Consider the following 25,855-nt stretch of genomic DNA (forward strand, 5'->3'; position numbering starts at 1 on the left):
TCTACAGAAAAGATGTTTCAGATGACAGAATCAGCAAAAAGCAGATTCTTCTGTACCATTCACAATGAAGTCGAGAGAGGAGGCCAGTGCTTAAAAAGAGGGAGCAATGAGTAGGAGGAGGAGAGAAGGTTTGGGAACTAGAATTAGAGTCCAAAGAGGGTCTTGAAAACAAGGAAGCCAGCCTTGAACTGGATTGTAAAATACAAGTTCTTCCAGTGGAGATGAAAGACTGAGATACTATGGTTGTGCTGCTTTGTACATAAGAGGAAGTGGGCAGCATCATTGAGCACAAGTCGGGACTTGAGGAAGCTGTAACAAAGGAATTATGATAATCATAGCAAAGGGAAATTACCTGAAAGGTAATGTCTGCTCTATGCTCATCATATTTCACAATAGCTGTGTTTCCCTGGGACAATTAAACTGTTAATATTAAGGATGAGTCTGAGTGCTGGAGACAGCTTACTCAACAACTACCCCATTACTGTGGAAGCTGTTTCTGGAAGACTTCAGAATTCCCATGAACCTCAGCACCTTCTGATAAAATAGAATGTCCACGTTGACATAACTTTATATAACACCAGCCAAAAAAGATCCTGCTGACTGGGGGATGTTAGGATATAAATATTCAGGCCTGTTTGCAAAGGCCTATACTTTAAGAATTTAGTTGTATTTTTATCACTTAGCTAGTTATAGAGGTATAAAAGAAAGAATCAAAATCACTGTCTGCCGGTGTAAGGGCCTTCTCATACTGTGACAGTCTGAGGCCCTGTTCTTAAGCTAAGCCTTTGGCTAAGCAGCAGAGGCAGCCATAAACTGGGAAGTGAACGGCCACATCCTCCCATTCCAAACTAGTCACATTGAAATAAGGCAATCTGGGGCTGTTAGAAAGGTGATCCGATCTATGACCTCCAGATAAAGGGAAGAGCCTAAAAGTTTTAAAGAAAACTTAGTTTGATAGCATCCTGTCTGACAAGAAGTCACTTATCAATAGCTGAGATGTGAAATCCTCATTTCTGTATTGTTCTATCACTGTAGTCTTCACTTCCCTATTGTTTGTCTGTATAATCTCTGTCTGATTCTGTGATTGTTTCTGTCTGCTGTATAATTAATTTTGTTGGGTGTAAACCAATTAAGGTGGTGGGATATAATTGGTTAGATAATTATGTTACAATGTGTTAGGATTGGTTAGTTAAATTTCAGTAAAATGATTGGTTAAGGTATAGCTAAGCAGAACTCAAGTTTTACTATATAGTCTGCAGTCAATCAGGAAGTAAACCTTTTGGGAGTACATCCAGGAGATCTTTATGGAGATGTCCCTGGAGGATTTCCACTCCATCTCCAGACACATTAACAGACTTTTCCAGTAGCTGTACTGGCCGCGAATGCCAGGGCAAATTAATCATTAAACACGCTTGCTTTTAAACCATGTATAATATTTACAAATGTACACTCACCAGAGGTCCCTTCTCCGCCTGGTGGGTTCGGGAGGCAGCCTTGGGTGGATTCGGGGGGTACTGACTCCAAGTCCAGGGTGAGAAACAGTTCCTGGCTGTCGGGGAAAATGGTTTCTCCGCTTGCTTGCTGTGAGCTATCTTCCTCGTCCCCAAAACCCGCATCCCTGTTGCATGCTACTCCATTGACGAAGTCAAAGCACAGGGGTGGGGTAGTCGTAGGGGCACCTCCTAGAATGGCATCATAGAAGCGGCATGTCTGGGGCTCTGACCCGGAGCGGCCATTTGCCTCTCTGGTTTTTTGGTAGGCTTGCCTCAGCTCCTTAAGTTTCATGTGGCACTGCTGCGGTTCCCTGGTATAGCCTCTGTCCTTCATGCCCTTGGAGATTTTTTCAAATGTTTGGGCATTTCATCTTTTGGAACGGAGTTCTGATAGCATGGATTCGTCTCCCCATACAGTGATCAGATCTCATACCTCCCGTTCGGTCCATGCTGGGGCTCTTTTGCGATTCTGGGACTCCATCATGGTCACCTTTGCTGATGAGAGCTGCACTCACCTGCAGATTGCCACACTGGCCAAACAGGAAATGAGATTCAAAAGTTCGCGGGCCTTTTCCCGTCTACCTGGCCAGTGCATCTGAGTTGAGAGCGCTGTCCAGAGCGGTCAGAATGGAGCACTCTGGGATAGCCCCTGGAGGCCAATACCGTCGAATTGCGACCATACTATCCCACACTACCCCAAATTCGACCCGGCAAGGTCGATTTCAGCGCTAATCCCCTCGTCGGAGGAGGAGTACAGAAATCGATTTTAAGAGCCCTTTAAGTCAGAAAAAACGGCTTTGTCGTGTGGACGGGTGCAGGGTTAAATCGATATAACGCTGCTAAATTCAACCTAAACTCGTAGTGTAGACCAGGGCTAAGTGTGAATATTTCTCATGTTATCGCTAGTAAATTATTCTCCAACACAACTAAAATGCAACCTAAGCTGAATCTTTGACTTATGCAATAGGAACTAGAGCTATCATTGAAAAGTAAGTATAGAATGAGAACATTAATATATGATACCTGTGTTTTGTTTTGTTTTTTGCAGCTGGTGCTGGAGTGCCCTACCCAGTCAATCAACCCCCCTACAATCCTGCTTACATGGACCCTCAGAAGCCCATCTATTGAATGGATTTTCTATTATGCCTCTGTGCATAACTTTTTTGTAAAGTATAACATGCTGTTTATACCATACAGCTGTAGCACATTTTCTTAAAATGCAGCAGTCCCTTGTTTCTCTGTAAAGAGAGAAATCTAAATCAGTAGCTTTTTAAAATACACTGAGCTCAGCAAGCAAAAGAATTTATCACTTGAAGTTCACTCCATACCTCAAGCAAATACAATAGGAGAACTTGTTCAAATTCCAGTGACAAAAGGGTGAAAAGGGAATAGTTCAGATACAAGAAGCATGGTAATGTGTTTTGTGCAATAATTTGAAGGGTGTTAGAAAAGAATGATCAGAAATAAGTTAAACAGTCGTAAGCACCCAAAGCTGTAGCATTCATCTGCATATTATTAAAATATAAACCTAATTGTCAGAAAACTTTTACTAAAATTTGATCTTCCTGTTTTCAAGTTAACATGATGAATTAAGCTACACTTAACTTAGTGATTTTTAAAGGGAAATTTCCTTTGCTGGAATATAATTGTGTTCAGAAAGGGATAGTGGAACATGTTCTAATAGCTTTTTTCCACACTGGTTGCATTTATTTTGTGCCCAACAGGCAGGGGGTTGATCTATTCCTTTCCGATTTTAAAGCTAAAAACATGTCAAGTCACTAGGTGTCTTTTTACTTCCTTTATTTAATTCTCTCTTATCCCTGGCAAAAAACAAACCAACCCTCCACTGTTCAATTAAATAAACATGTCAAAAAGCTGAAAACCTAAGAATGCTGCATGAGAACAATTGGATGAGAATTTGTTTGCTTCATCATTGCAAGTTTTGACTACGTTTTGATATTGCAAAAAACATTTCACCTTGACAGAACCATGCATTGTCCCTGTGATGAAAACACTGCTTCTCAAACTTGCAGAAGAGCAGTCTGACCCAGTTATAAATCCTGCTCACTTACGTGTGCAGTAGCTAATTTTAAGAGAAATGGAGATGTACCCCATGTGCCTGCCAGCAAGATCAAGCCCTGGACATCCTGAGTGTGTTTTTACGCTAAGACAGGAACTTTATAAGGAAGATACCTCTTCCAATAAAATTAAATATTGACTTCAAAAATACTGGGGGGAAAAAATCTCAACATGCTGTACAGCAAAGACCAAATCCTGCTATCCTTCCAATTTCCACTGAGTGTAATGGGAGTTTGGACTAAGTAAAGATGGCAGGATTTGGACCCAGAGATGCAAAGGAGCTTACTTCGGGGAGAATTGCACATGTACAGGGGAAAAAATTGTCTATCATAAAAGCTTTGTGTTAAAATGTTGACCTTTATAACCCATTATAATTGTGACCAATCACGGCATTACTTTCCATTTTAAAGCTTGTATTTACCAAACTAGTCACGATTTTAGACACACTGCACAATCTGATTTTTAAAAACCCTCAACAACTCTTCTCTAAAATTGAAATAGGCTTTTATTGTCCAGTGATGAAGCTAATCAGTTAACTATTACTTCAGTGCAGCTGAACTGATGGAATATTATGACATTACTCTCATTCTGGTTTCATTTGTTTAGAGATGTTTACAAGCTGCTTGTTTTTGGGTCCTGTACTTGTGATAGGTTAAAAATATATATATATCTCAAGTTTGTTTGTACAGACATGATCTTGTCACTGATAGTGTTGTTTATCTTGCCTCTATCTGCAGAATGACCGTGACTGAAACTAACTTTCAAAAACAGCTTTGTCCATACTTCAACATAGTATCAGACAGTGGGAATAGAAATTAAAAGGCAGTCTGTGCCTGGATTTTTCAACCTTTGTTTGAGATGGTCTTCAGGGAATTTCACAAACTTTCAGCAGTTGTCCAGCATTCTGATAGGAGACCCAGTGTCTGTCTTGCTACATAGCACCAAGGGGAGCACTTGTGCTAATAACATTAAATGGGTCCATGAAACAGGCACAAAGGGGGAGTTGTTATATGGTGCACTTTCTTCCCTGCTTCACAACCAGAAGATGGGGTAGCACCTCACTGTAAATACTGCACTTTTGGAGCTGTGTGGGAACAGCTGGAGAGGGAGAGGTAGACCAGCTGAGGAGTTTCTGCTGTGGTATGTTCCCCTAGAAATCCTGTATGTCTTATTTTCTGAAGTGTTTTCTGGCATAATTCCTTTTCTGTAGCTTCTACCTGTGTGGGTGGCTGGACAATTAGGAGTGCAGAGGCGCAGTAGAGGGGACCAAGATCATCACAGCAACCAGATTAGACAGCTGCCAGGGTAGAGGCTGAACAGAAAGGGGCAGCTGTTCAGCACAGATGACCTGAGGTCCTCAGAGTTGGGGCTGGGATTTTCCATAGTAGTTTGGTTCTGTGTGATTACAAAGCTGTGGCATCTGCATTTTTAATTGTTAATGGTGGGTGTAATTAAGAGCAGAAATTGGCCCATGAAGTCTTATTTTATGCATTGATAACATGTTAGTCAAAAGTAGCTTATACATTGCATGTTTCAAAAGTTGTTTGTTTTTATAAACTCTAAGTGCCTTTATTTCGAAAACAGTCTAGTGATTTAAATACAGTAGAATATTCTGTTGTACTAATTTACCATATAATTCTTAGTTTTTTTTCTCAATTATAACCTTGCTTTGTAAGTAGTTTGTAGTTACACGTGAGAAGTATTCAGAAGAACTGGAATAAAGTCTGTACATCTATTTATAATAAATGGAAATGTCTGAAGTATAGTGTCCATTTTGTTTTCATATTACTTTGAAAGCTGTCACATTTAGAAGTATGCATGGTTAGCTACATGTTGCTCCAGTGTGTTTGACAGTTCTAACATTTGTATTTCTAGTCATCTTGTATGGTGAATATATTGCTCATGGTTGCTGCCACTTCAGACTTACCTTTTAGACAAAAATGGACATGGCGGGGCAGGCCAAACTTCTCTGCTACCTTGACAATATTGTTCAAACCTAATCTAAAAGGATCATCTGTAAAGCGTTATCTGGATTAGGATTAAAAAGTGTGATATTAGAATGCATTAGCCAACACATTCCAACACTTTGGGAAAGTCTAGTATAGACAATGGAGTATACACTTAAACACACATTAAACTGATTGATTAAAGCTGATGCACCCCCATGCTTCAACTTGACCAATGTAGCATGTGTCAAGAGCAGTGTGCTTTCTCTTCCATGTTAAAACATTTGAGCTAACACACCTTTTACTCTAGTGTAAACAAGGCATAGTAGTAAGCTTTTCTGATTCTGCCTAGAAGAGCATATATCTGTCCAAATGAGGTGGTGATTTTGTAATATGGATACGGTGTACTAAAAATTGAATTTAGACTTCCCACTCATTTCATATAGGTTACTGAGAAGTCTTGAGTTAATGGGACACAGAACCCTTCAGTTATTATTAGAATATTGAACTAGCAGGCTCCCCTAATCTCTAATTTTAAAAAATTTGCTTTTAGGTAGGCATTTATTTACCTTGGAATAATCAGGAGTATTACACTGATCTCATTCCACCTTGAATGTAGCAATCTTTTGTATATACACCTCTACCTCGATAGAACGCTGTCCTCGGGAGCCAAAAAATCTTACCGCGTTATAGGTGAAACCACGTTATATTGAACTTGCTTTGATCCACCGGAGTGCGCAGCCCCGCCCCCCACCGGAGCACTGCTTTACCGCGTTATATCCAAATTCGTGTTATATCGGGTAGAGGTGTAATTTGATAATTAGTGTACACATGAAGTGTAGAAACTTTATTTCACACTGTCCTCTCAACTAAATTGCTCTTGATGTATTAGACAGTCAGTAGATATGTACAGTCCAATCCCAAAATTAATCAGACTGCAGGTAGCTAGTGTCATTCTTGTTTTGTAAACTAATGTCTAGGCTGGAAACTGTATCTGGATCTACTGAGATTGTAATAAATCAGTAAATTCAACCAATTTTCTGTCAACCACTTACCTACCAAGTCATATCTGATGCTTTTCTTCCTAACTCCTTTCTTTCATCTATTTTTTTCATAATTTTACAGTGGTTTTCTCTTTTGCCACATGACCAAAATTTGAAAGGAACGGGTGCTACTCAGATGGCCTCCATGCATGGAACTAGGAGGCAGGACCTGGTCCTTGGTTTATAAACTCTCACTGTCTTCCCTGACAGCAGTTCATTGTTTCAAAGAACCGTGACCTTCTAAAATGGATAAGCAGAATATTGTATAAAGGAGGAACACCTTGCTTCCAAATATGTTAGCCTCAAATATTGAAGGAGAAAGGTGAGGCATGTTGCACTTTTCACCATGTTGAAAGAGAAAGGTGAGGCTCTCATAATTTTAAGCAACTGTTCCTTATATTACATTCTGCATTAATTTTCCCATGGAAGAAGTTGGCACACATCTCAAAATCCATGGATGGGGAGAATGGGACACTGAGGTGAAAAAATCAGAGAAGCTATGCCAAACAAGCAGTTCTCTCCTATTTTCCCCAATGTGGAAAGTTAGTATCAAAACTTGGTATGTAAAATAACTTGTCAGTTTAAATTAGGCTGTGAGCTAGAGTCTGTTCCTCTCAAATCACGTCTGTTAAGTAGGGATACACCCTACCTCACAAAGTCTTACTGTTTAAACAGTTTGAGTTCCTTGGAAAAAAAAGACACTAAAATTAAGCACACTGGAAACCAGCTAGTGCAGATAACAGGAGTAAAGGTCTGACACTGCACCCCATATTGTATGATACGGTAATTATGATGCATCTAGTACAAGATGCAGCTTGTGAGGTGTCATTGGAAAAGTTATGATTTGCTGAATATGATTCTTATTTGTGTGCATGTATCATTTTTGTATCAAGTTATGAATATTGACAATCAGTATTTCAAATGTAGTTACACCTGGGTAATACCCACTAGGCAAGATGCTTCCAGTCTAGACAGTGAAGGCTCTATTCAAGGTAATGGGCCATTAAGGGAAACAATAGGAGAAGCTTATCCCCCACCTGGTGAGCCTTCCTGAGAATGCTCCAGACAACCCCTGAGTAATTGGTTGCTGTGATTCAGCAAGTGCATGTGACCAGACCACATGACACTGAACTCCATTTTGGTACCTGTACTTTTCCACAAGCTGAACTTGGAACTAGCGTGACCATATGTCCTGATTTTATAGGGACAGTCCTGATTTTGGGGGTTTTGTTATATAGGCTCCTATTACCCCCCAACCCTGTCCTGATTTTTCACATTTGCTGTCTGGTCACCCTATTTGGAACAAAGGGTTCCCACCATCTGGAAAAGCTATATAAGGTGGGGTGTGATATCTCTGGGACTCACTCCCCACACAAAAAAAACTCCTGGAAACACCTGAGGAACAATAACTGAACTGGAGGAAGTGCTGGTTCTTTGCTAAAGGAATTTCTAGCCTGTGTATGGAAACTTGGTGGACTGCTTGTATCATGAGTCAGGGTGAGAAATTGCTAATTCAGATCCTATCCATCTAGTATGTTAGGCTTAGTTTGCGTTTTTGTTTAGTTGCTAGGTAATCTACTTTGCTCTGTTGGCTATCACTTAAAATCTACCTTTCTATAGTTAATAAACTTGTTTTAAGCTTTATCTAAACCAGTCTGCCTTTAAGTGAGATGTCTGGGGGAAATCTCAGCTCTGTGAGCAACGGTTGTTGCATATCTTTTCCACATTTAGGGGAAGGTGAACTTTATTAATGAACTTATCTTGTACAGCTCCCTGTGCAGTGTAAGATTATATAATTCTGGGTTTATACTCTAGCAGGGGGTACAAGCCTGGGGGGCTGGGAAATTGGCTTTGCCGGGCTTTGAGTGGCTTAGAGTAAAGCACTCAGGTAATGCAGTGGGGTGTGTGGTGCCACCTGCTGTCATGTTGGGTGATGAGGGCCTGGTGAGGCTGGCTGTATCTCCAACAAAGCAGTGTGAGCAGGGCCATCCCAGCTGGGTGGTTAAAGGGGCAAAGTGGTTCCTATGGCTCCCAGACTGCACCCTGGGGAGGACAACCCATCATGCTCTCCTACAGGGGTAAGAGCCTGCAAAACATAGAATAGGTCCTCTGCCTGGATCCCAACAATCTATTGCACAGTATGCACCTGCATGCTTGGTGTAAGAGCCCCTGGAGGATGCCCTCTAATATCTTAGTTTTGGTACCTGCATGTTTGGCCAAGGGTTACCAGCAGGATGTAAAACAATTTCAGGAACTAAATATTTGAATTTTGGTTTAAGGTACAAAACCCCTCCCTCCACAGCACTGCTAGGGCACGAGCATGCTGCTTGGCAGAGCCCAGCACACTGAGAAGCTGGGCTGTACTCAGAGGTGGCTTGGTGAGTGGAGGAGCTGAAACGGGGCCGCTCCAGCAAGTGTTTCCCTGCAGGAACAGCTCAAGCTGTGAGGACACGTTTCAAATCTGTCCATGGGGGACTGGAACACAATTTACTTCCCTGCTGAAATCAAAAGCTCTACAGCCCTTTGGCGTACTTGCCAGCCCATGCCCGGCCATGAGGAAGAGAAGCTGCTATGGGTAACGGGGGAACAATTAGAGAGGGGTAACTGCATGGCAGTAACCACCTCTGCTACATGTGGAGGAGTAAGGGACTACTAGTATCCAACCTCTAGCACTAATGTAAATACTAACTTTATACCATTACCCCACCGAAAGAGGGCAGCGATGAAGGCCTTTATTTAAAATGGAAGTTGTGCCCTTACTCTCAGTGCGCCCACCCAGCATTTTAGTGTTAGAATTAGACCATGTCCCCCTGACTCTACCACTACCTATCTTCATTGCCTGTTTTTGAATGACAGGGTATAAGTATGACAACATAAATACTACTAAAGGGGTCTCTCAGCTGATGGGCAAGAAGCACCTGCTGAGTGCAATGCACTTGTCCTGCATAAACCTTTCTCCATTACTTTTCCCCACACACATACACACATTGCCCCTCCTTCTACCACAAGAGGGGGTCTGTGAACTTGCTTACCCCCCCACCCATCCTTACCTCCACCCACAGCCACCTGATTCCCTCATCAGTACCCCTCACTTCAGGGGTTTGCAACTGCCAGTGGTAAGTCAACTTCATTAAAACCATAAGCCTAGCTCCCCCAGCACAGCTTCCTCAGTTCTTTACTCTGCCCCCTTGTTCCTTCCCCCACTTCCACTCTTCTTTCCTCTCCCTCTAGGTACCTGCTTTCCCTCTTTCACCAGCCATGATATAAAGGCCACCTTCTGTCTGTCAGAGACCAGGCTAGGAACACACTTCCTACCCCCACCAAGTTAAAAGGCAGCAAAGAGATTCCTCTATCTTTAGCACTTGCCCCAGGCAGGTAAATGGACCTGGTTTTCCACATGGAGCAGGCTTTTCCCACTTTAATCTCCACAAAAATCAACAGTGTTATGTCTGTTGCTACCTAGAATATTCCCTGAATTTTTGGAATCGAGAAGATAAGTCATTAATGCCGCATCACATTACAAACAGAGATATGCCATTAAGTTTGACCTTACATTGTTAGATACACACCTCCACTGATTTAGCCTTGAATACCTTTTCAATTCTGTGCATGTTAAAAGGACTGGTAATTTAACTGTAATTCTTCAGGGGGAAGAGACGCATTTATTTCATTTTCTAAGCTCCAGGCTTGTAGAAGCTCTTATTTAAACTTCTGAAAAACATTTGTAACTATTTTGAGTTACAAAAACCACCTTATTCCATACAGTTTAAATTAAACAAATATATTCTAGCTCTAGGAAGATATACAGAATAAAAGCTGTATCAGAAATCTCATCTTTAAAGCATGTTTGGCACAGGTGATGCTACCACAATAGCATAAACCCTTTCCCTCCTCCCCCCCCCCCCCCAGTAAAGGTACAGTGGATTTGTACTGATTATAGCCACTGAATGGCTTCAGCACATATAAAAAGTTAAACAATGTTCCATTGCCCCACTAAGTGTTGCTAGATCATAGGATGAAGACTTAACACACACTTACTGCTGCAGATAGTATCAAATGTTGCAAAAGAAGCAATGCACACACATGATGAATCCACGAGAGAAATCATTCTTCTGCAAAGTAGGAAAGAAGGATTTTTCCCAAATCTACTGCCTCATATTTGCACCCTCAAACAAGAGGACATACTGTTTTTTGTTTTTAAAAGGTTTGAGATTCACTGGTTTCACCTTGCCACGTCCGTGTTCCTAGATTTTGCCCGTTACGAAGTTCAGAAACATTGATGACTATTAGTCATAGTTGCAGGGGCAGAGTAGGTTTTAATACCTTTTTTCAAGGCAAAAGTTGTCAACTATGTAAATGCAATACATATATTTTAAAATCAGAGTACTAAAGTCATCTACCAATATCAGAATGAGCAAATTCTTGAAGTCTGTCAAACCCAAAATAGAGTAATTTAGACAAAACATTGAATAAAAATATGAGAAAAAACACACTTTTAAAAAAATGTCTTGTGTTAAAAAGTTACAATGATCTTGGGACTCAGTACATTCAACACCATAATGACTTAATTAGAGTTAAGTGGAAAGTGTTGTGACAGTTTGAAGTTTTGACTTCATTCACAGCATGTTTGTGCCAATTTTAGTTCCATGTTACTTATAAGTATTTTCAAACTGCAAAAATACATAATAAAACAAAATTAAGTTTAATTCTCTTCTTAGTATCAAAAGATTTTTGATATAAAAATATTTTATAATGCTAAATTTAGCTGGCAATTAAGTAAAATGAGCCATGCTACACTTAAGTGACAGTAATTGATCTTTAGCACAACATTAATTTAAAAGTTTACCACAACACAGGTTATATTTCACATGTATATTGGCAACAAAGCTGAGAAACAAGAATTCAGAGGGGGGTGGATTATTGCTGAATTACTAGCTGCAGTCCATTTCTTGATCATCTACTTCTGGCTCAGGAGGATACAACTCATCCAAAGCCAACTCTGAAACAGAATATCATTTTACAAATGAATGTCAGAACATAATTTTAAACATCAGATTCCTCAGTTAATATATTTAAACATAACCAAAATTAATATGGTTAAGAACACAAATACGAGCATTACATATTCAAGGAAACAAGAATACTCTGCTCTGGAAGTCCCCTCCTCCCACTCCAAGAACACCTTTTAAAGGACTGCTATCCTGGCAGAGTTCAGAATGTTTGATCCAGTAAAGGGGGGGAGGGGGGTGTAAACTCAACCTGAGGCAAGAACCATTAGTTACCTGTTGAAAATACTACCTATTTATATAGTATCTACAGTATTTTAGGGCTAATTTTCATAGTTTACAAAATAAAACACAGTTACACCTTCTAAAAGCCACTACCCTGGCAGCAGAGAAAACAACAACAGACAACAACAAAAACACAACTTTAGTTTCTGCCAGGACCTTACCTTCAGAGGCCTTCAAATTTAGAGTTTTTTTGAGGATGGCTCTGACACCAGGCATGGCTTCATCATATTGATGGAGAACTTCCAGGCAATGTTCATGAAACAGTTTATCTTTTTGAGATAGACTATGCAAGAGCAAAACAGTGTCCCGTAAAAACTGAACAATTCGTTCTCTATACGCACTCAAGTTGCTCTCAGATCTTCTAACCTTCACCCATTGTCTATGCAACATTATAATAAGCGCCTTGACTACCTGCAGAAGAAAAAAAGAGAGAGTCATATAGGAGATTTACATATTAGAAAACATTTTGTTTTTCTATTATTTTGTTATGACTTTTACTGGAGTCAGTCATAGAAAGTGTCCAAGTTTCAGGACACAGTCTAGCAGAAAAGAGTCCTGTGGCACCTTATAGACTAACAGATGTATTGGAGCATGAGCTTTCGTGGGTGAATACCCACATCGTCACCCACGAAAGCTCATGCTCCAATACATCTGTTAGTCTATAAGGTGCCACAGGACTCTTTGCTGCTTTTACAGATCCAGACTAACACGGCTACCCCTCTGATACTAGTCTAGCAGAGAAATTCAAGCTTCATATTAGAAGGCATCTTTTAAACACTCCTAAATCACAATGTATGTTGTTACTATAACAATGTTAAGTGGAACTTGTCTTCTTTAATATGTTTAATTGAACAGCTCTAGTTACATACCTCGAGGCTGCACTGGCAATCTGTACCAAGTAGTAAAATTGATGGACTGGAGCAGCGCACACACTTAGTCAGGAATCTAACAGTCTAATAAAAAAACATGCAGATTGTGTTACACTGAGAACTAGGATTCTGGAGATTAAGCAAACATGATTATACTGCAAATAAAATGGGAATGGCATTTCATTACTAGTTTCAAAGATTCCTGAGTTTTTTTATAACTAATGTTGTGTAGATTTTTTTATACAAATCTAATATAAACAGTTTTCCAATGCTACTTTACATTTTGATCCTCCTTCTGACTAGCAAGCAAAACTTCTCCAACACTTCAGAGAAAGGGTGCCAATGTTTGTAAGTAGTGGTAAAACAGAATATATTCTATCTTCACAGTGCACAAAACCCAAACCCCAGCTGCCTTGAAAATTAATGTTAAAGCTACATTGACAGCAGTACAATCAAAAAATAAGTAAGGACATGCTGAAGTTTAAGAACAGGGTTCAAAGTTAACTGTTTTATCTCAAAGAAATGCCAAGAATTTACAATGCTAAAGGAATGAGGAACAGTAGCCTACAGAGCAAGCCATTACTGTACATCAGTACAGCAAGTGCTTCAGCAACAAATCAGAGGCCAGCTTTTCCATATTAGTATTTGTACTATTATGAACAAGTTTGTTTTTCACTTTTCTGTACGGGGAACTGTTTGTCTGGCACAGACTGATTCTATTATATATAATTGCATAATAAAATATAAGGTTAGACTCCAATAATCTGAACTCATACCACAGTGAATAACATTCTGTAAGAACTTAAACAGAATAGAAAAAAAAAAATCAGTCATTGACACACACTGAGGAAAAGGCAAGTATTTTCTGAAGCAGTTACAGATCACTATGAAACTCATTTCTCTAGCAGAATAAAGTTCCTGAATGCATACAGCTGTTTTAAAAACTTTCCTACTCACACTAATAGGCCAACAAGAACACGACTGAGTACAGCTGTAAAAATAGTTACAGCTTAATTAAAAGTTTCAAATAGCTCTGCCTGAAAACAAAAGTTTAGTTTCTTAATACAAGGGCAGATAACTTCAGTGTCACAACCAAATCAGCTACAAGGCTGATTCTTGGGCAGTACTGGACACCTTCTCCATTATCAGGAAACAAGCAAGCATGTGTGAAAAGAAAGTCTTTGTTTACCTCTTGTTCCAGCTGAAGCCAAAGCATTTCAGATGCAGATTTATCTGGTCTTGAAGTAATATACATATACAGTGCAAGAAGAAGACAGCTTTCTGAAATAATATTTAACAAATTTCATTAATTCTTCTATTAAGTAGTTTGTTTGTTGATACAAATCTTTTCTCCTGGGCAGGGAGGATAGCCCAGTGGTTTGAGTGCTCCTGGGGACTTGTGGGCTGGGACGTGGGTTCAATTCCTGCATCCTTTATGATTTTCTGATGGATTAATCTTAACTGGAGGTCTAAGAAGCAGTTCAGAGCATTAGTTAAACCTGCTTCCATTGGTTAGCAGAGAATAACTGGCCTAGTTCCACCCTCCCCCCACAACCCCTCAATTGTGTTTACTTTTTTCTGGGTAAGAAAAAAAAGCATTTTGGGTGGGCCTGGGGCAGTGCATGCGTTGGGGTCAACCTAAAGGGAGATGGCGTGTTTAATTTGGATATATTGTCACTCAGTTTCTAGATTGACCAACGGCCAATTTACTGGTAAAATGATACCTTCCTCCCTTTGAACCTCTCTTTTAATATTATAAATCTCCCTTTTCTAAGATGTGGGTTTTTAAGAGACAGCTTCATTTCGCGTCAAACCAAGGATGTTTGTTATTTGTCTGTTGCCTTTTTAGCTAGTCCATTACAAATTGCTCACCAAGCCAGCAGTTCCATGAATTCTAGTCCAAAGCTAGACTAAAGGGCGGATAAAAATCTACAATTAAAAAAATTGGATTTTTTGACATTTAAAATTAATTTTTTTTTTATTTATATTAAATGCAAGGGTTTTTTTAAATGTAATATTAAATTTGAAATTGACAATCTGCTAACACAAGCTTATTATAATTCTATTACAAGAATTTAAATTAAATATAAATATAACGTTAAGCAGCACATGTTTGCGGCTGAATTTTAAAGAAGGTCAAGCCACTAAACTGGTGACAGTGATTCCAGGGGCTTAGCCAGTAAGAGTTTGTTGATGTGCTAAATCAGCTTTTGATAGCAGTAGCCTCTTCTGCAGGTGCAGAGAGAATATTTTCTTCATTTCAATTTATTAAACTAGTTTAGTGCAATGACTAGATCATTCAAAGTTAAGAAATCAACTAGGAGTTGAAAAAGTAGGAAAGCTTGTTTTCCCTCTTCCAATCCATGAATACAAACTAGGTGTTTGAGGATGAGATCTACTAGTTCTAATATCTTGAAGTACATGGAGACAAGAAACAATCAATTCAATTCACTAACTACAGATAATAATTTTTGTTTAATAAATCAGTTAGTTTTAAATGCAAAACACGCTTTGATAAACATTTTTCTTAGGCATCCAGCACATTAAAGATCATTTTAATTAAAAAATGAAAATGTTTTTGCATTTTTAATTGAATTTGAACTTCCATCCAAATAGAGCTTGATCAAAATTGGAAGTAAAGTAGCAGCCATCTTGTAAATAAGAAATGTATCATTCACCAATTTTCTAACATAATAAAAGATGGAAAAATTAAGAATCTGAGTAGATTTAAGTTAAGCTACGTAATTGCTTAAATAAATGTGTATAGGTATAGTGCAACCTCCTAGTTAGGAAAAAAGCACCTAGTTTACCATAAAGGCTACATTTAGTTGCAAATCAGTATGTTTTAATGGTTACCAACCAATGAGAACCAACTTTTCTTTCGGGAAAAATAAATATATCAATGCAAAACACAATTAAAAATAGATTTAAACTGAGGTTTCCTGCTTGGTTTTAATCATGATTAAAATCAGTCATTTAAATCAATCCACTCTGATACAGCTACCTTTACTAAGCATTACATAAGAAATACTAGTTCAGTACATTATGCATTCGACCATATATGTCTGTTGTAGTTTTCAATAGTTAATTTATGTGGCTTTGGGGAACTGCTATTCAGAATCCCACTATCAGGTAGACTCTTAGAAAAAGACCTTCTACTTGACATTGTGATGTGTCTAGAGTCCCAAAGCCCCAGAGACCAACAGTGTCATTTAAGGTCAGGTACCAATTAGAGGGAAATTGATTTTTTACTTCTCAGTAGCACTTTTCCATATTAGACTGTTAACATCTTGAAAGTAGGCCTGGAAAATAGCCAAGAGAAATCCACATGGTTATTAAAATTTCAGATTGTTGAAAACTAGCACCAGCTGGCAAGTTCTCAGGTAATACTGCATAGTTTGCTTTTCTGAGTTAATAACTGGCGCAAGACTTATGCATAACACCCATAATTCACACCTATAAAAATACTAACATTTTCCACTAAGCTTCATAAATAGGTTGTTTAAGAATGATGATGATTAGTAATTTCTCTCTTACCTGAATGACAACAAAGTTGAGCAGCTAGCTTCTGGTGATGTATAAGCATGGCCAACAGCCGCACAGTCAGATGGACAGCAGACAAAGGGGTCTCAGGACACACACAGCGAAGCAGCATCTGGCTAGTTAGCAAGTGCCAAAAACTTTTAAAAGGAAATCAGAGTTAGAAATTGGAAACACGATGACTTTAGGAAGCAAATCATTTTACTCAGGATTTTAAAAACATTAATGTGGACAGGAGACTCTAGCCTAGGGGTGGGCAACCTGCAGCCCGCGGGCCGCAGGTTGCCCACCACTGCTCTAGCCAGACAAAACACAGGTCTGCTATGCAGCTATTCCTCAAGTTTGGGAGAAAAGCTATTTGTCAGAAAAAAGAAAAACACTCGAAGTAAATATACTGACTCAGTCAGGTACATTTTCAAAGGGGCCTCTAATCCACCCTCTAAAACTGAACCTGCAGTTATGCATACAATCACTTGCAGGTCAAAAGGTCTTTTAGAGGTTTACTACATTTATTAAGTGGGATTTTGTTCACAAATCACATAGCAAGATGTCCTCGTTCTGTACATACTTACCAGTGACTCTGATCATACAATGGAACACATTTAGGGGCATTATGACTATAACAAAAGCTTGAAATTTTTTCACTTGCCAGTGACAAATGGGATAATTTCCTCCTGCGGCAACAGCAGCTGTGAAGTGTAAGCTTAGCGGAATCAGTTCAGTTTTACTGCTTGTGGGCACCTATCATGTTCATGAGTAATGGAGGCACTGGTGTGATCCTCAGTTGCTATTAGAGGTACCTGCAGAGAGGAATCTGTGATCCTCTCACATACATAACACATTTTGCTGTAATCCGTGTGAATCACAGTTTTGAAGAGGAAAATAGGAATTGTTTGGGAATGTAAAACAAAAGGCATGGAATAAATTTTTTAACATTCTCGAGCCGTCTTTTACCTTATTAGTAACTCAACTGTTGAATTCTCAGCTAGTTTCACCAAAACCTTTAGGCTTTGATTCATGATACTGTCGGTCTGGGAACCTGTTGCTGTAGAAGACAAAGCTAACAGCTGAAGCAATTTTTTGAACAAAGAATGTTGGGATTGGTCATTATTAGCAGCATCTTGTGGTTCTACAGTTTGGCCTTGTGGTCTGGAATTTTCTTTTTTATCATCAGATTGATGATTGCACACCATGTTCTTCTCCATCTCAGACACACTTTTCACTTCAGAAGATAGTAATATATAAACAACATCCCAGCTGTAATATACCAAGTAATAAAGAACACCTAGAGATGTAATTGTAGTCTCTTGCAGAGTAGATCTAAAATCCTCGGTACTTGATATTATACTTGAGTTAGTTCTAGAAGAACTAACTGATTGATTTTCAGGACTGTTTCTCGACTTTGCTGACAACTGCAGAGCTTGACAGTATGCACTGATATGGTATTCCACTAGAGGTAGAAGATGCACTGCACCTGGGATCTTAAAGCGTTTAAGAAGGAATAGTCCTCTCTCACTTTCTGTCAGGTCTCCCTTGGATGATCCTTCATCCATAGCAATCAAGTTCAATCCCGTTATTGCAAGTTTTTGAGCTTCTCTTAAAGCAGCAAGAGAAGAAGGAGTTCCATCCTGAGAATAAGTTGTCCTGATGCTGGATATTCCTGTAGATCCTCTAGTAAAAAACAAAATGAAATAGTTCAATACATGCAATGTACCAAAGACAGCAAAATGACCATGTATATCCTTTGATCCTCTGGCTACTCATGTTCTGTACGTAATATGAAAAATGAATTGTGTTAAGATGTCCAATTTCAAAATAAGACAGTTAAGTCACTGTTTTATGCACATGTGGGAGAAAGAATGCTCTACTAGAGCACCCTTCCCTACCATGCAAGCAGCATAACTTGACAGTTGACCTTACCTTTAATCCTCCCAGTAGAATTGCTGCTGGAAGGCCATTTTTTCATTGTCTCAGTCAGCTACATGGTGAATAAATGCAAGTCTGTTTTATTTAAATTGCAAAACAGAAAATAGAATATTCTGAAAGATCCCTTACTACTTTAGGCATTTAAAAAAAAAAAAAAATCTACTATTACTGTTTTATCACTTGCATCCTTAATCTGTTGACACTGGCAATGGGACTTTGAGACATTTCCCCCCCACTGATTATGTGGGGAATTAGCGTGTACATTTATTTTATATATAACTCTCTCTATTGTACATTTTTTTTAAAGTATGGTAAATGTTCATTAGATAAACTATTTAGCAGGATTGCCGGTGAAGCTCAGTAAAATTAAATGGCTGCATTGCTCATTTATTTCCATTGTCTTTGGCAGAGGAACAATTTACATTTAAACTCTATGTAGGTGTCTCCTGGCTTTAGGAGATATGGTAACATATGTAACCAACTAGTCATTTTCATTATTGCACACACACAGAGTTTTCTTAAAGTGTAAAATACACCTTAGAGAGTCATTTTTGTACTTTTAAATCTATAGTACTTCCTGTCCCAAGTTTGTCCTGACCAGATGATGATGCATACCAGTACTATGATACTGTCATGCCCTCTCTTCAGAATGATCGGGTGGCGGACAACGCAATGGATGCTAACATACTATGAAACCTGAAATTCCATACAAGCATTTGCATGGTTTCAGCTGCTGGAGTACTTCAATTGTACAAAAACTGAAGAGCCTTAAAAAAAAAAGCTCTGCAATAATGAGTGTAACATGGAGATAATTTCTTAAAAGGAAGAGGAGGAAGTCTGGACTATCACACAAATTAATTGCACAAGGAGTAAGAAAGCACTCCTGGAAAAGTTTTATTTATTGAGGAAGTGGTGACCAGTCAGAAAAAGAATCTGGGATACAAGATAACATGGATTTTTCCCAGGTTTTTGTTTTTTGGCCATAAGGAACAGCACAAATGGAACATGGATACTTGGCTTGTGCATGAAGAACCCTAGTCTTCCCTCCAGATACACATCATAGCATTAATACGATTGGAGTCATGCGGTTTTCATCCATCCGAGCTATAATCCTCAGCAACCTTTTATGAGCTATATATGCTTAATGCCCTGATCTAATTTTACGTAAACGCACACACAAACCACCACCAGTTACCATTTCAATAGAAGTAAATAAATGAGAGAAGCAACAGCTCATCTGCGACAGTGAATAATTAAAGATAAGTATCACAATGCAATTGTTTAAGAGGCTCTTGCTGCCTGGAAACAAATGAGACATTTAGTGACGAGACTATGTTAGCTTTAGTTATAGGGCAAGTCACCAAGTGATGAAAGGGTTTAAGACGACATCAAAGCCCACATTGATTTAGAGGAATCCAGCACGATTTCTGGGAAGAAAGGTCTTGTAATATTTAGAAGCCATAAGTGAAGGGCTAAACACACGCAAACAATACATATTTTCCAAACAATCTAAGAGGCAGAATTATGGTATTGTAGGCAATCTGATGCAATGGAGAGAAAACTGGTCACAGGAAATGTAGTAGGTAAGAACGAACAATGGCGAGGCTGGGGGGAAGCAACAACAATGGCGGCTCATAGAAATCAGTTGCACAGCCTTTACTTATGTAAATAGTTAGGACTATGGTATTGAAGACAACTTGGCTTGGAACACTATATCTGAAAAGAGACAAAGCACTAGTACTTTTAGAGCAAGATATCCAAGATTAAGATACTTTAGAAGCTAATCTAAGTACAGGAGAAATTGATTTCTATACAATTAAAAGTCAGAGTGATGAAAAACCAAAAAAGGTGTTAAAAAAAATTAATTTCAAGATATGCCCCCAAAATACAACTGGATGTAAAATGATCAGTCCTTTCAGATCCAGAGATACAATACACATCAAAGAATTACTGTAGATCCTTTAAAGTTGAAAATGTATAGGTCATTAAGTACTTATATGGCATCTAGTTATAGTATTAACATTTTAGAACTTATATAACTGCTTTGACAGTTGCAGTGCAGAGAAGGCTCTTAGGCCTGGTCTACACTAGGAGTTTATGTCGAATTTAGCGCCGTTACATCGAATTAACTCTGCACCCGTCCACACCACGAAGCTATTTAGTTCGACATAGAGGTCTCTTAAATTCGACTTCTGTACTCCTCCCCAACGAGGGGAGTAGCGCTAAATTCGACATGGCCATGTCGAATTAGGCTAGGTGTGAATGGAAATCGACGCTAATAGCTCCGGGAGCTATCCCACAGTGCACCACTCTGTTGACGCTCTGGACAGCAGTCCGAGCTCGGATGCTCTGACCAGCCACACAGGAAAAGCCCCGGGAAAATTTGAATTCCTTTTCCTGTCTGGGCAGTTTGAATCTCATTTCCTGTTTGGACATCGTGGCGAGCTCAGCAGCACTGGCAACGATGCAGAGCTCTCCAGCAGAGATGGCCGTGCAATCTCAGAATAGAAAGAGGGCCCCAGCATGGACTGATCGGGAAGTGTTGGATCTGATCGCTGTGTGGGGCGATGAGTCAGTGCTTTCCGAGCTGCGCTCCAAAAGACAGAATGCAAAGATCTATGAGAAGATCTCTAAAGCCATGGCAGAGAGAGGATACAGCCGGGATGCAACGCAGTGCCGCGTGAAAATCAAGGAGCTGAGACAAGGCTACCAGAAGACCAAAGAGGCAAACGGACGCTCCGGATCCCAGCCCCAGACATCCCGTTTCTACGAGGCACTGCATTCCATCCTAGGTGCGGCCGCCACCACTACCCCACCACTGACCGTGGACTCTGAGGATGGGATATTGTCGACGGCCGCTTCCTCGGACATGTTAGCGGACAGGGAAGATGAGGAAGAAGATGAGGAGGACGAGGCAGTCGACAGCGCTTACAAGGCTGATTTCCCCGACAGCCAGGATCTCTTCATCACCCTTACAGAGATCCCCTACCAACCGTCCCCAGCTGTTAACCCGGACACGGAATCAGGGGAAGGATCAGTCAGTAAGTGTTTAAAACATCTAAACATTTATTTTTTACAGAACAGGAATATTAACAATATTAACAATGGGTTTTGCATGATTACTTTGCCCTAGGCGCTTAACGGTTCAGTCCCTGGCAGTGCAACTACAAAAAAAAAAAAAAAAAATCTAACAATGTCCGGTTTAGCATGATTGTTCTGCCCAAGCCGCTCTACTGTTTAGTCCCTGCCAGTGCAGCTACAGTAAAATCCTGTCTATATGTCCGGGGATAGAGCAGAAATCCTCCATGGACATCTCCACGAAGCTCTCCTGGAGGTAACTGGAAAGCCTTTGCATCAGGTTCCTGGGGAGAGCGGCCTTATTGGGTCCTCCGTAGTAGCAAACATTTCCGCGCCAGGAGACAAGCAAGTACTCCGGGATCATTGCCCTGCAGAGCATGGCGGCATACGGCCCTGGTCTTTGCAGGCTTTCGCGAAGCATACTTTCTTTTTCCGTCTCTGAAATCCTCATCAGAGTGATGTCGCTCATGGTGACCTGCTTTGAATTAGGTAGGGGAATGTTAGTATTGGGACTGCTTGCCTGTTCCTTTACAGAACTGTAACCAGCAGTTTACAGCCACGCGGTGGAGACGGGAGAGAGGCAGCATACAGGGATCTTTCCCTGGGACAGCCGCGAGGGGGTGGGACAGGGGCAGAGTTCATGCTTGCCGGATTGCTGGCAGCACGGACTGGCATTGCTTTCAATGTGAAAGGAGGCCAGTGCTACTATTAAAGTTTTAAGCAGCCACAAGTCTACGGCTTACCATGTCGGCCTGCTACACAAATTCCGGTGTCCTGCCCCGCTTCTCTGATGTGCACTGCAAGACCCCAGGCACTGAATGCGAAGGCCAAAAATTCGACCTTGTCCTGAGTGCGCATGTGATAGGTGCTGTGCATGGTCTTGTTCACAGAGAAAGACTATGTTCTTTGTTCACAACTAAATTTATCTTTCTGAGGAATTCACTCCCTTTTTCCCATTCCCACAGCTGCGACTGTCTCCCAACCCAGCCTGGCATCACACTCCCAGAGGCTAACGCAGATTAGGCGGAGGAAGAAGAGGACACGGGAGGACATGTTCTCGGAACTTATGGGCTGCTCCCGAGCCCAGGCAGCCCAGCAGACCCAGTGGAGGGAGAACTTGTCCCAAATGCACCGATCACACATGGAACGGGAGGAGAGGTGGCAGCAGGAAGACCAGCAGGCGACTCAAACGCTGGTTGGACTAATGAGGGAGCAAACGGACACGCTCCGGCGCCTTGTGGATGTTCTGCAGGACCGGTGGCAGGAGGACAGAGCCCCGCTGCAGTCTCTCTAACCGCCCTCCCCAGCCACCAAGTCCCATACCCCCCTCACCCAAAGTCCAAAGAAGGAGGGGCGGCAGAGTCCGGGAAAACTCTCACTCCACCCCTGCAGACTGCTCTACTACTAGAAGGCTCTCATTCCCCAAAATTTGACAAGTCCTTTCCTTCCCGCCTCACCCAAGCCCCCGTCCAAGTTTCACCCCCCAGTTTCATGTGTAGTTGCTAATAAAAAATACGTTTCTGTTAATTACGGTTTCCATCATGTTCTTTTAGAGGAGAGTCTGTCTGAAGGGGGGGGAAGGGGGTTGGTAATTGGACAGGACAGTCACCTTTACCAGGGTACAGAGGCGGGGGCAGGTTCAGCAGCAGGGCACACACACATTGCAGTCACTAGTTACCCTGGTCAGTCTGGGAGGTGGTTTTAGTGTTCTGTGGTGGGTGGAGGGTGCTCTGTGACTTTGTGGCGGGGGAGGGCAGTTACTGATCTTATGCAGCTGTCCTTATCCTGGATCACAGAGCCACGCAGCAGGGGATCTGTAACCGTCCTCCCCCTGCCACAAAGTCACATAGCCCCCCCACACACGGAGTCCCTAACAGGAGGGGTGGCAGGCTCCGTTGAAACCACCAGTCCACCACTGCGGAGCCTGTCATTCCTGGAGTTTAGAAGCGTCATTTGCATCACTACACTACACCCGCTCCCCACCACAGTCTGCGTCCCAGTTTCACCACTTTCCCACAAAAACAGTAATAAAGAAAACGGTGTTCATTAACAAAATTCAAGTGATTTTATTTTTAAACGTGGGTTGTAAGGGGGGGAACGGGGTATGTAACTGGAGAGGATACTGAACATTTAGTGGGTAAAGAAACGGGGGCAGGTTCAGCTTCTCTGTACACAAACTGAAAAGTCACAGGTTACCCTGCTCACTCAGGAACCTAGCTTTCAAAGCCTCCCGGATGCACAGCGCGTCCTGCTGGGCTCTTCTAATCGCCCGGCTGTCTGGCTGGGCGTAATCAGCAGCCAGGCTATTTGCCTCAACCTCCCACCCCGCCATAAAGGTCTCCCCCTTGCTCTCACAGAGATTGTGGAGCACACAGCAAGCTGCAATAACAATGGGGATATTGGTTTCGCTGAGATCACAGCGAGTCAGTAAGCTTCTCCATCTCCCCTTGAGACATCCAAAAGCACACTCCACCACCATTCTGCCCTTGCTCAGCCGGTAGTTGAAGAGTTCTTTTTCAGTGTCCAGGGTGCCAGTATAGGGCTTCATGAACCAGGGCATTAGCGGGTAGGCTGGGTCCCCGAGGATGACTATAGGCATCTCCACATCCCCAAGAGTTATTTTGTGGTCCGGGAAGTAAATACCTTCCTGCAGCAGTCGAAACAGACCAGAGTTCCTGAAAACACGAGCGTCATGAACCTTGCCCGGCCATCCGACGTTGATGTTTGTAAAACGTCCCCTATGGTCCACCAGTGCTTGCAGCACCATTGAAAAGTAGCCCTTTCGGTTGATGTACTGGCTGGCCTGGTGGTCCGGTCCCAGGATAGGGATGTGAGTTCCATCTATAGCCCCACCGCAGTTTGGGAATCCCATCTCGGCGAAGCCATCTATGATGACCTCCACGTTTCCGAGGGTCACTACCTTTGAGAGCAGTAGCTCAACCATTGCGTTGGCTACTTGCATCACAACAACCCCCACTGTAGATTTGCCCACGCCAAAGTGGTTCGCGACTGACCGGTAGCTGTCTGGCGTTGCAAGCTTCCAGAGGGCTATGGCTACTCGCTTCTGGACAGTCAGGGCTGCTCGCATCCGGGTGTCATTGCGCTTCAGGGCAGGGGACAGCAACTCACACAGTTCTAGGAAAGTCCTCTTCCGCATGCGAAAGTTTCGCAGCCACTGGGATTCATCCCAGACCTGCAGCACTATGCAGTCCCACCAGTCCGTGCTTGTTTCCCGGGCCCAGAATCGCCGTTCCACAACATCAACATGACCCATTGCCACCGTGATGTCCTCGGCGCTGGGTCCCATGCTTTCTGACAGGTCTGTGCTACTCTCAGACTTCAGGTCCTCACCGCGGTGCCGTAGCCTCCTCGCCTGATTTCTCTGCATCTGCCTCTGGGAAAGGTGGATGATAAGCTGCGAGGTGTTGATAACGGCCATAACTGCAGCGATGGTCGCAGCGGGCTCCATGCTCGCAGTGCTGTGGCGTCCGCGCTGTCACTGACCAGAAAAGTGCGCGAACTGATTTCCCGCCGGCGCTTTCAGGGAGGGAGGGCGGTAGTGACGGACGGATGACGACAGTTACCCAAAAGCACCCTCGACACATTTTTTTCCCCAGAAGGCATTGGCGGCTCGACCCAGAATTCCAATGGGCAGCGGGGACTGCGGGAACTGTGGGATAGCTGCCCACAGTGCACCGCTTCCTATGTCGACGCTTTCCCCGTTAGTGTGGGCTCACAAAGTCGAATTACTGTCCTTAGTGTGGACACACACGTTCGACTTTGCAATATCGATTCCACATATTCGATTTAAGTAAAATCGAACTACTCTCGTAGTGTAGACATACCCTTAGATAAATTTCCTCCATTATAAGCAATATTGATTAGAAGCATAATTTGACAAGACTTTTATGGTGACTCAATTTTATATGTACTAAGAGACCTCTCAATAATTACATCAAAGAAAACATTTGCAAGGTACAAAAAACCGCAAATATCAGCAAGATCTAGAGATTGTGAGCAAACATGTTTGGCAAGACACTTAACAAGAGTAACACACAGGATTGTTTACCAGAATAATTAAGCATAGGATAAATTATTTTGAGACATCAAGTGAAAAGAGATCGATCTACAAAAAGCAATTAGGCAAACAGAAATGAGCAAAACACTCTCGTAAGCCATGCCGCAAGGCCTATGCACGTAGGATTTTGTCCCACATTCGTATTTAAATAAACTTAAAATGTACTGTAAATGTACTCCCTGTAAAGAGTACAATTTATCTCTAAAGAGATAAATTATTACCATTATCAGCCTTTTACAGTTAAAAACTTACGTGTTGAAAAAGTTAGGCTGCAAGACAGACCCAGGTAGCACTTCAGAGTTACTGCTAAGAAGATGACAGAGTCCTAGTAATGACCCAGGGGCAATCGGCTGTTTCATCAGTGCATTTAGTAAGACGGAACCTGCAAAGATATATAAATGCCTTAGGATGTTCTTTTCTATCCATTGGAATGTGAAACTAAAAGAGACTCACTGAAACAAGGAATCTAAACTCCAAACAGACTTCACAGTATTTGTGGTACACCTAACAAA

General features: G+C 41.5%; 2 protein-coding genes across 2 annotated transcripts in view; one reads left to right on the forward strand and one right to left on the reverse strand.

Annotated features, from left to right (window-relative positions):
* SHISA5 (shisa family member 5) overlaps positions 1-5,332 on the forward strand; it is a 64,043-nt gene extending 58,711 nt beyond the window's left edge. Inside the window, exon 6 of the mRNA XM_065407131.1 lies at positions 2,542-5,332. Coding sequence (XP_065263203.1) covers positions 2,542-2,621 — 80 coding nt within the window. The 3' untranslated portion in view covers positions 2,622-5,332. The remainder of the gene's footprint in view (positions 1-2,541) is intronic.
* A 5,525-nt stretch (positions 5,333-10,857) lies between these two features.
* ATRIP (ATR interacting protein) overlaps positions 10,858-25,855 on the reverse strand; it is a 29,939-nt gene continuing 14,941 nt past the window's right edge. Inside the window, exons 8-14 of the mRNA XM_065407130.1 lie at positions 25,596-25,725; positions 17,216-17,932; positions 16,259-16,401; positions 13,911-14,002; positions 12,722-12,805; positions 12,014-12,263; positions 10,858-11,560 (exon numbers count right to left, since the gene is read on the reverse strand). Coding sequence (XP_065263202.1) covers positions 11,493-11,560; positions 12,014-12,263; positions 12,722-12,805; positions 13,911-14,002; positions 16,259-16,401; positions 17,216-17,932; positions 25,596-25,725 — 1,484 coding nt within the window. The 3' untranslated portion in view covers positions 10,858-11,492. The remainder of the gene's footprint in view (positions 11,561-12,013; positions 12,264-12,721; positions 12,806-13,910; positions 14,003-16,258; positions 16,402-17,215; positions 17,933-25,595; positions 25,726-25,855) is intronic.

The sequence above is a fragment of the Emys orbicularis genome, chromosome 7 (genome assembly GCF_028017835.1).
Source record: "Emys orbicularis isolate rEmyOrb1 chromosome 7, rEmyOrb1.hap1, whole genome shotgun sequence".
NCBI lineage: Eukaryota > Metazoa > Chordata > Testudines > Emydidae > Emys > Emys orbicularis.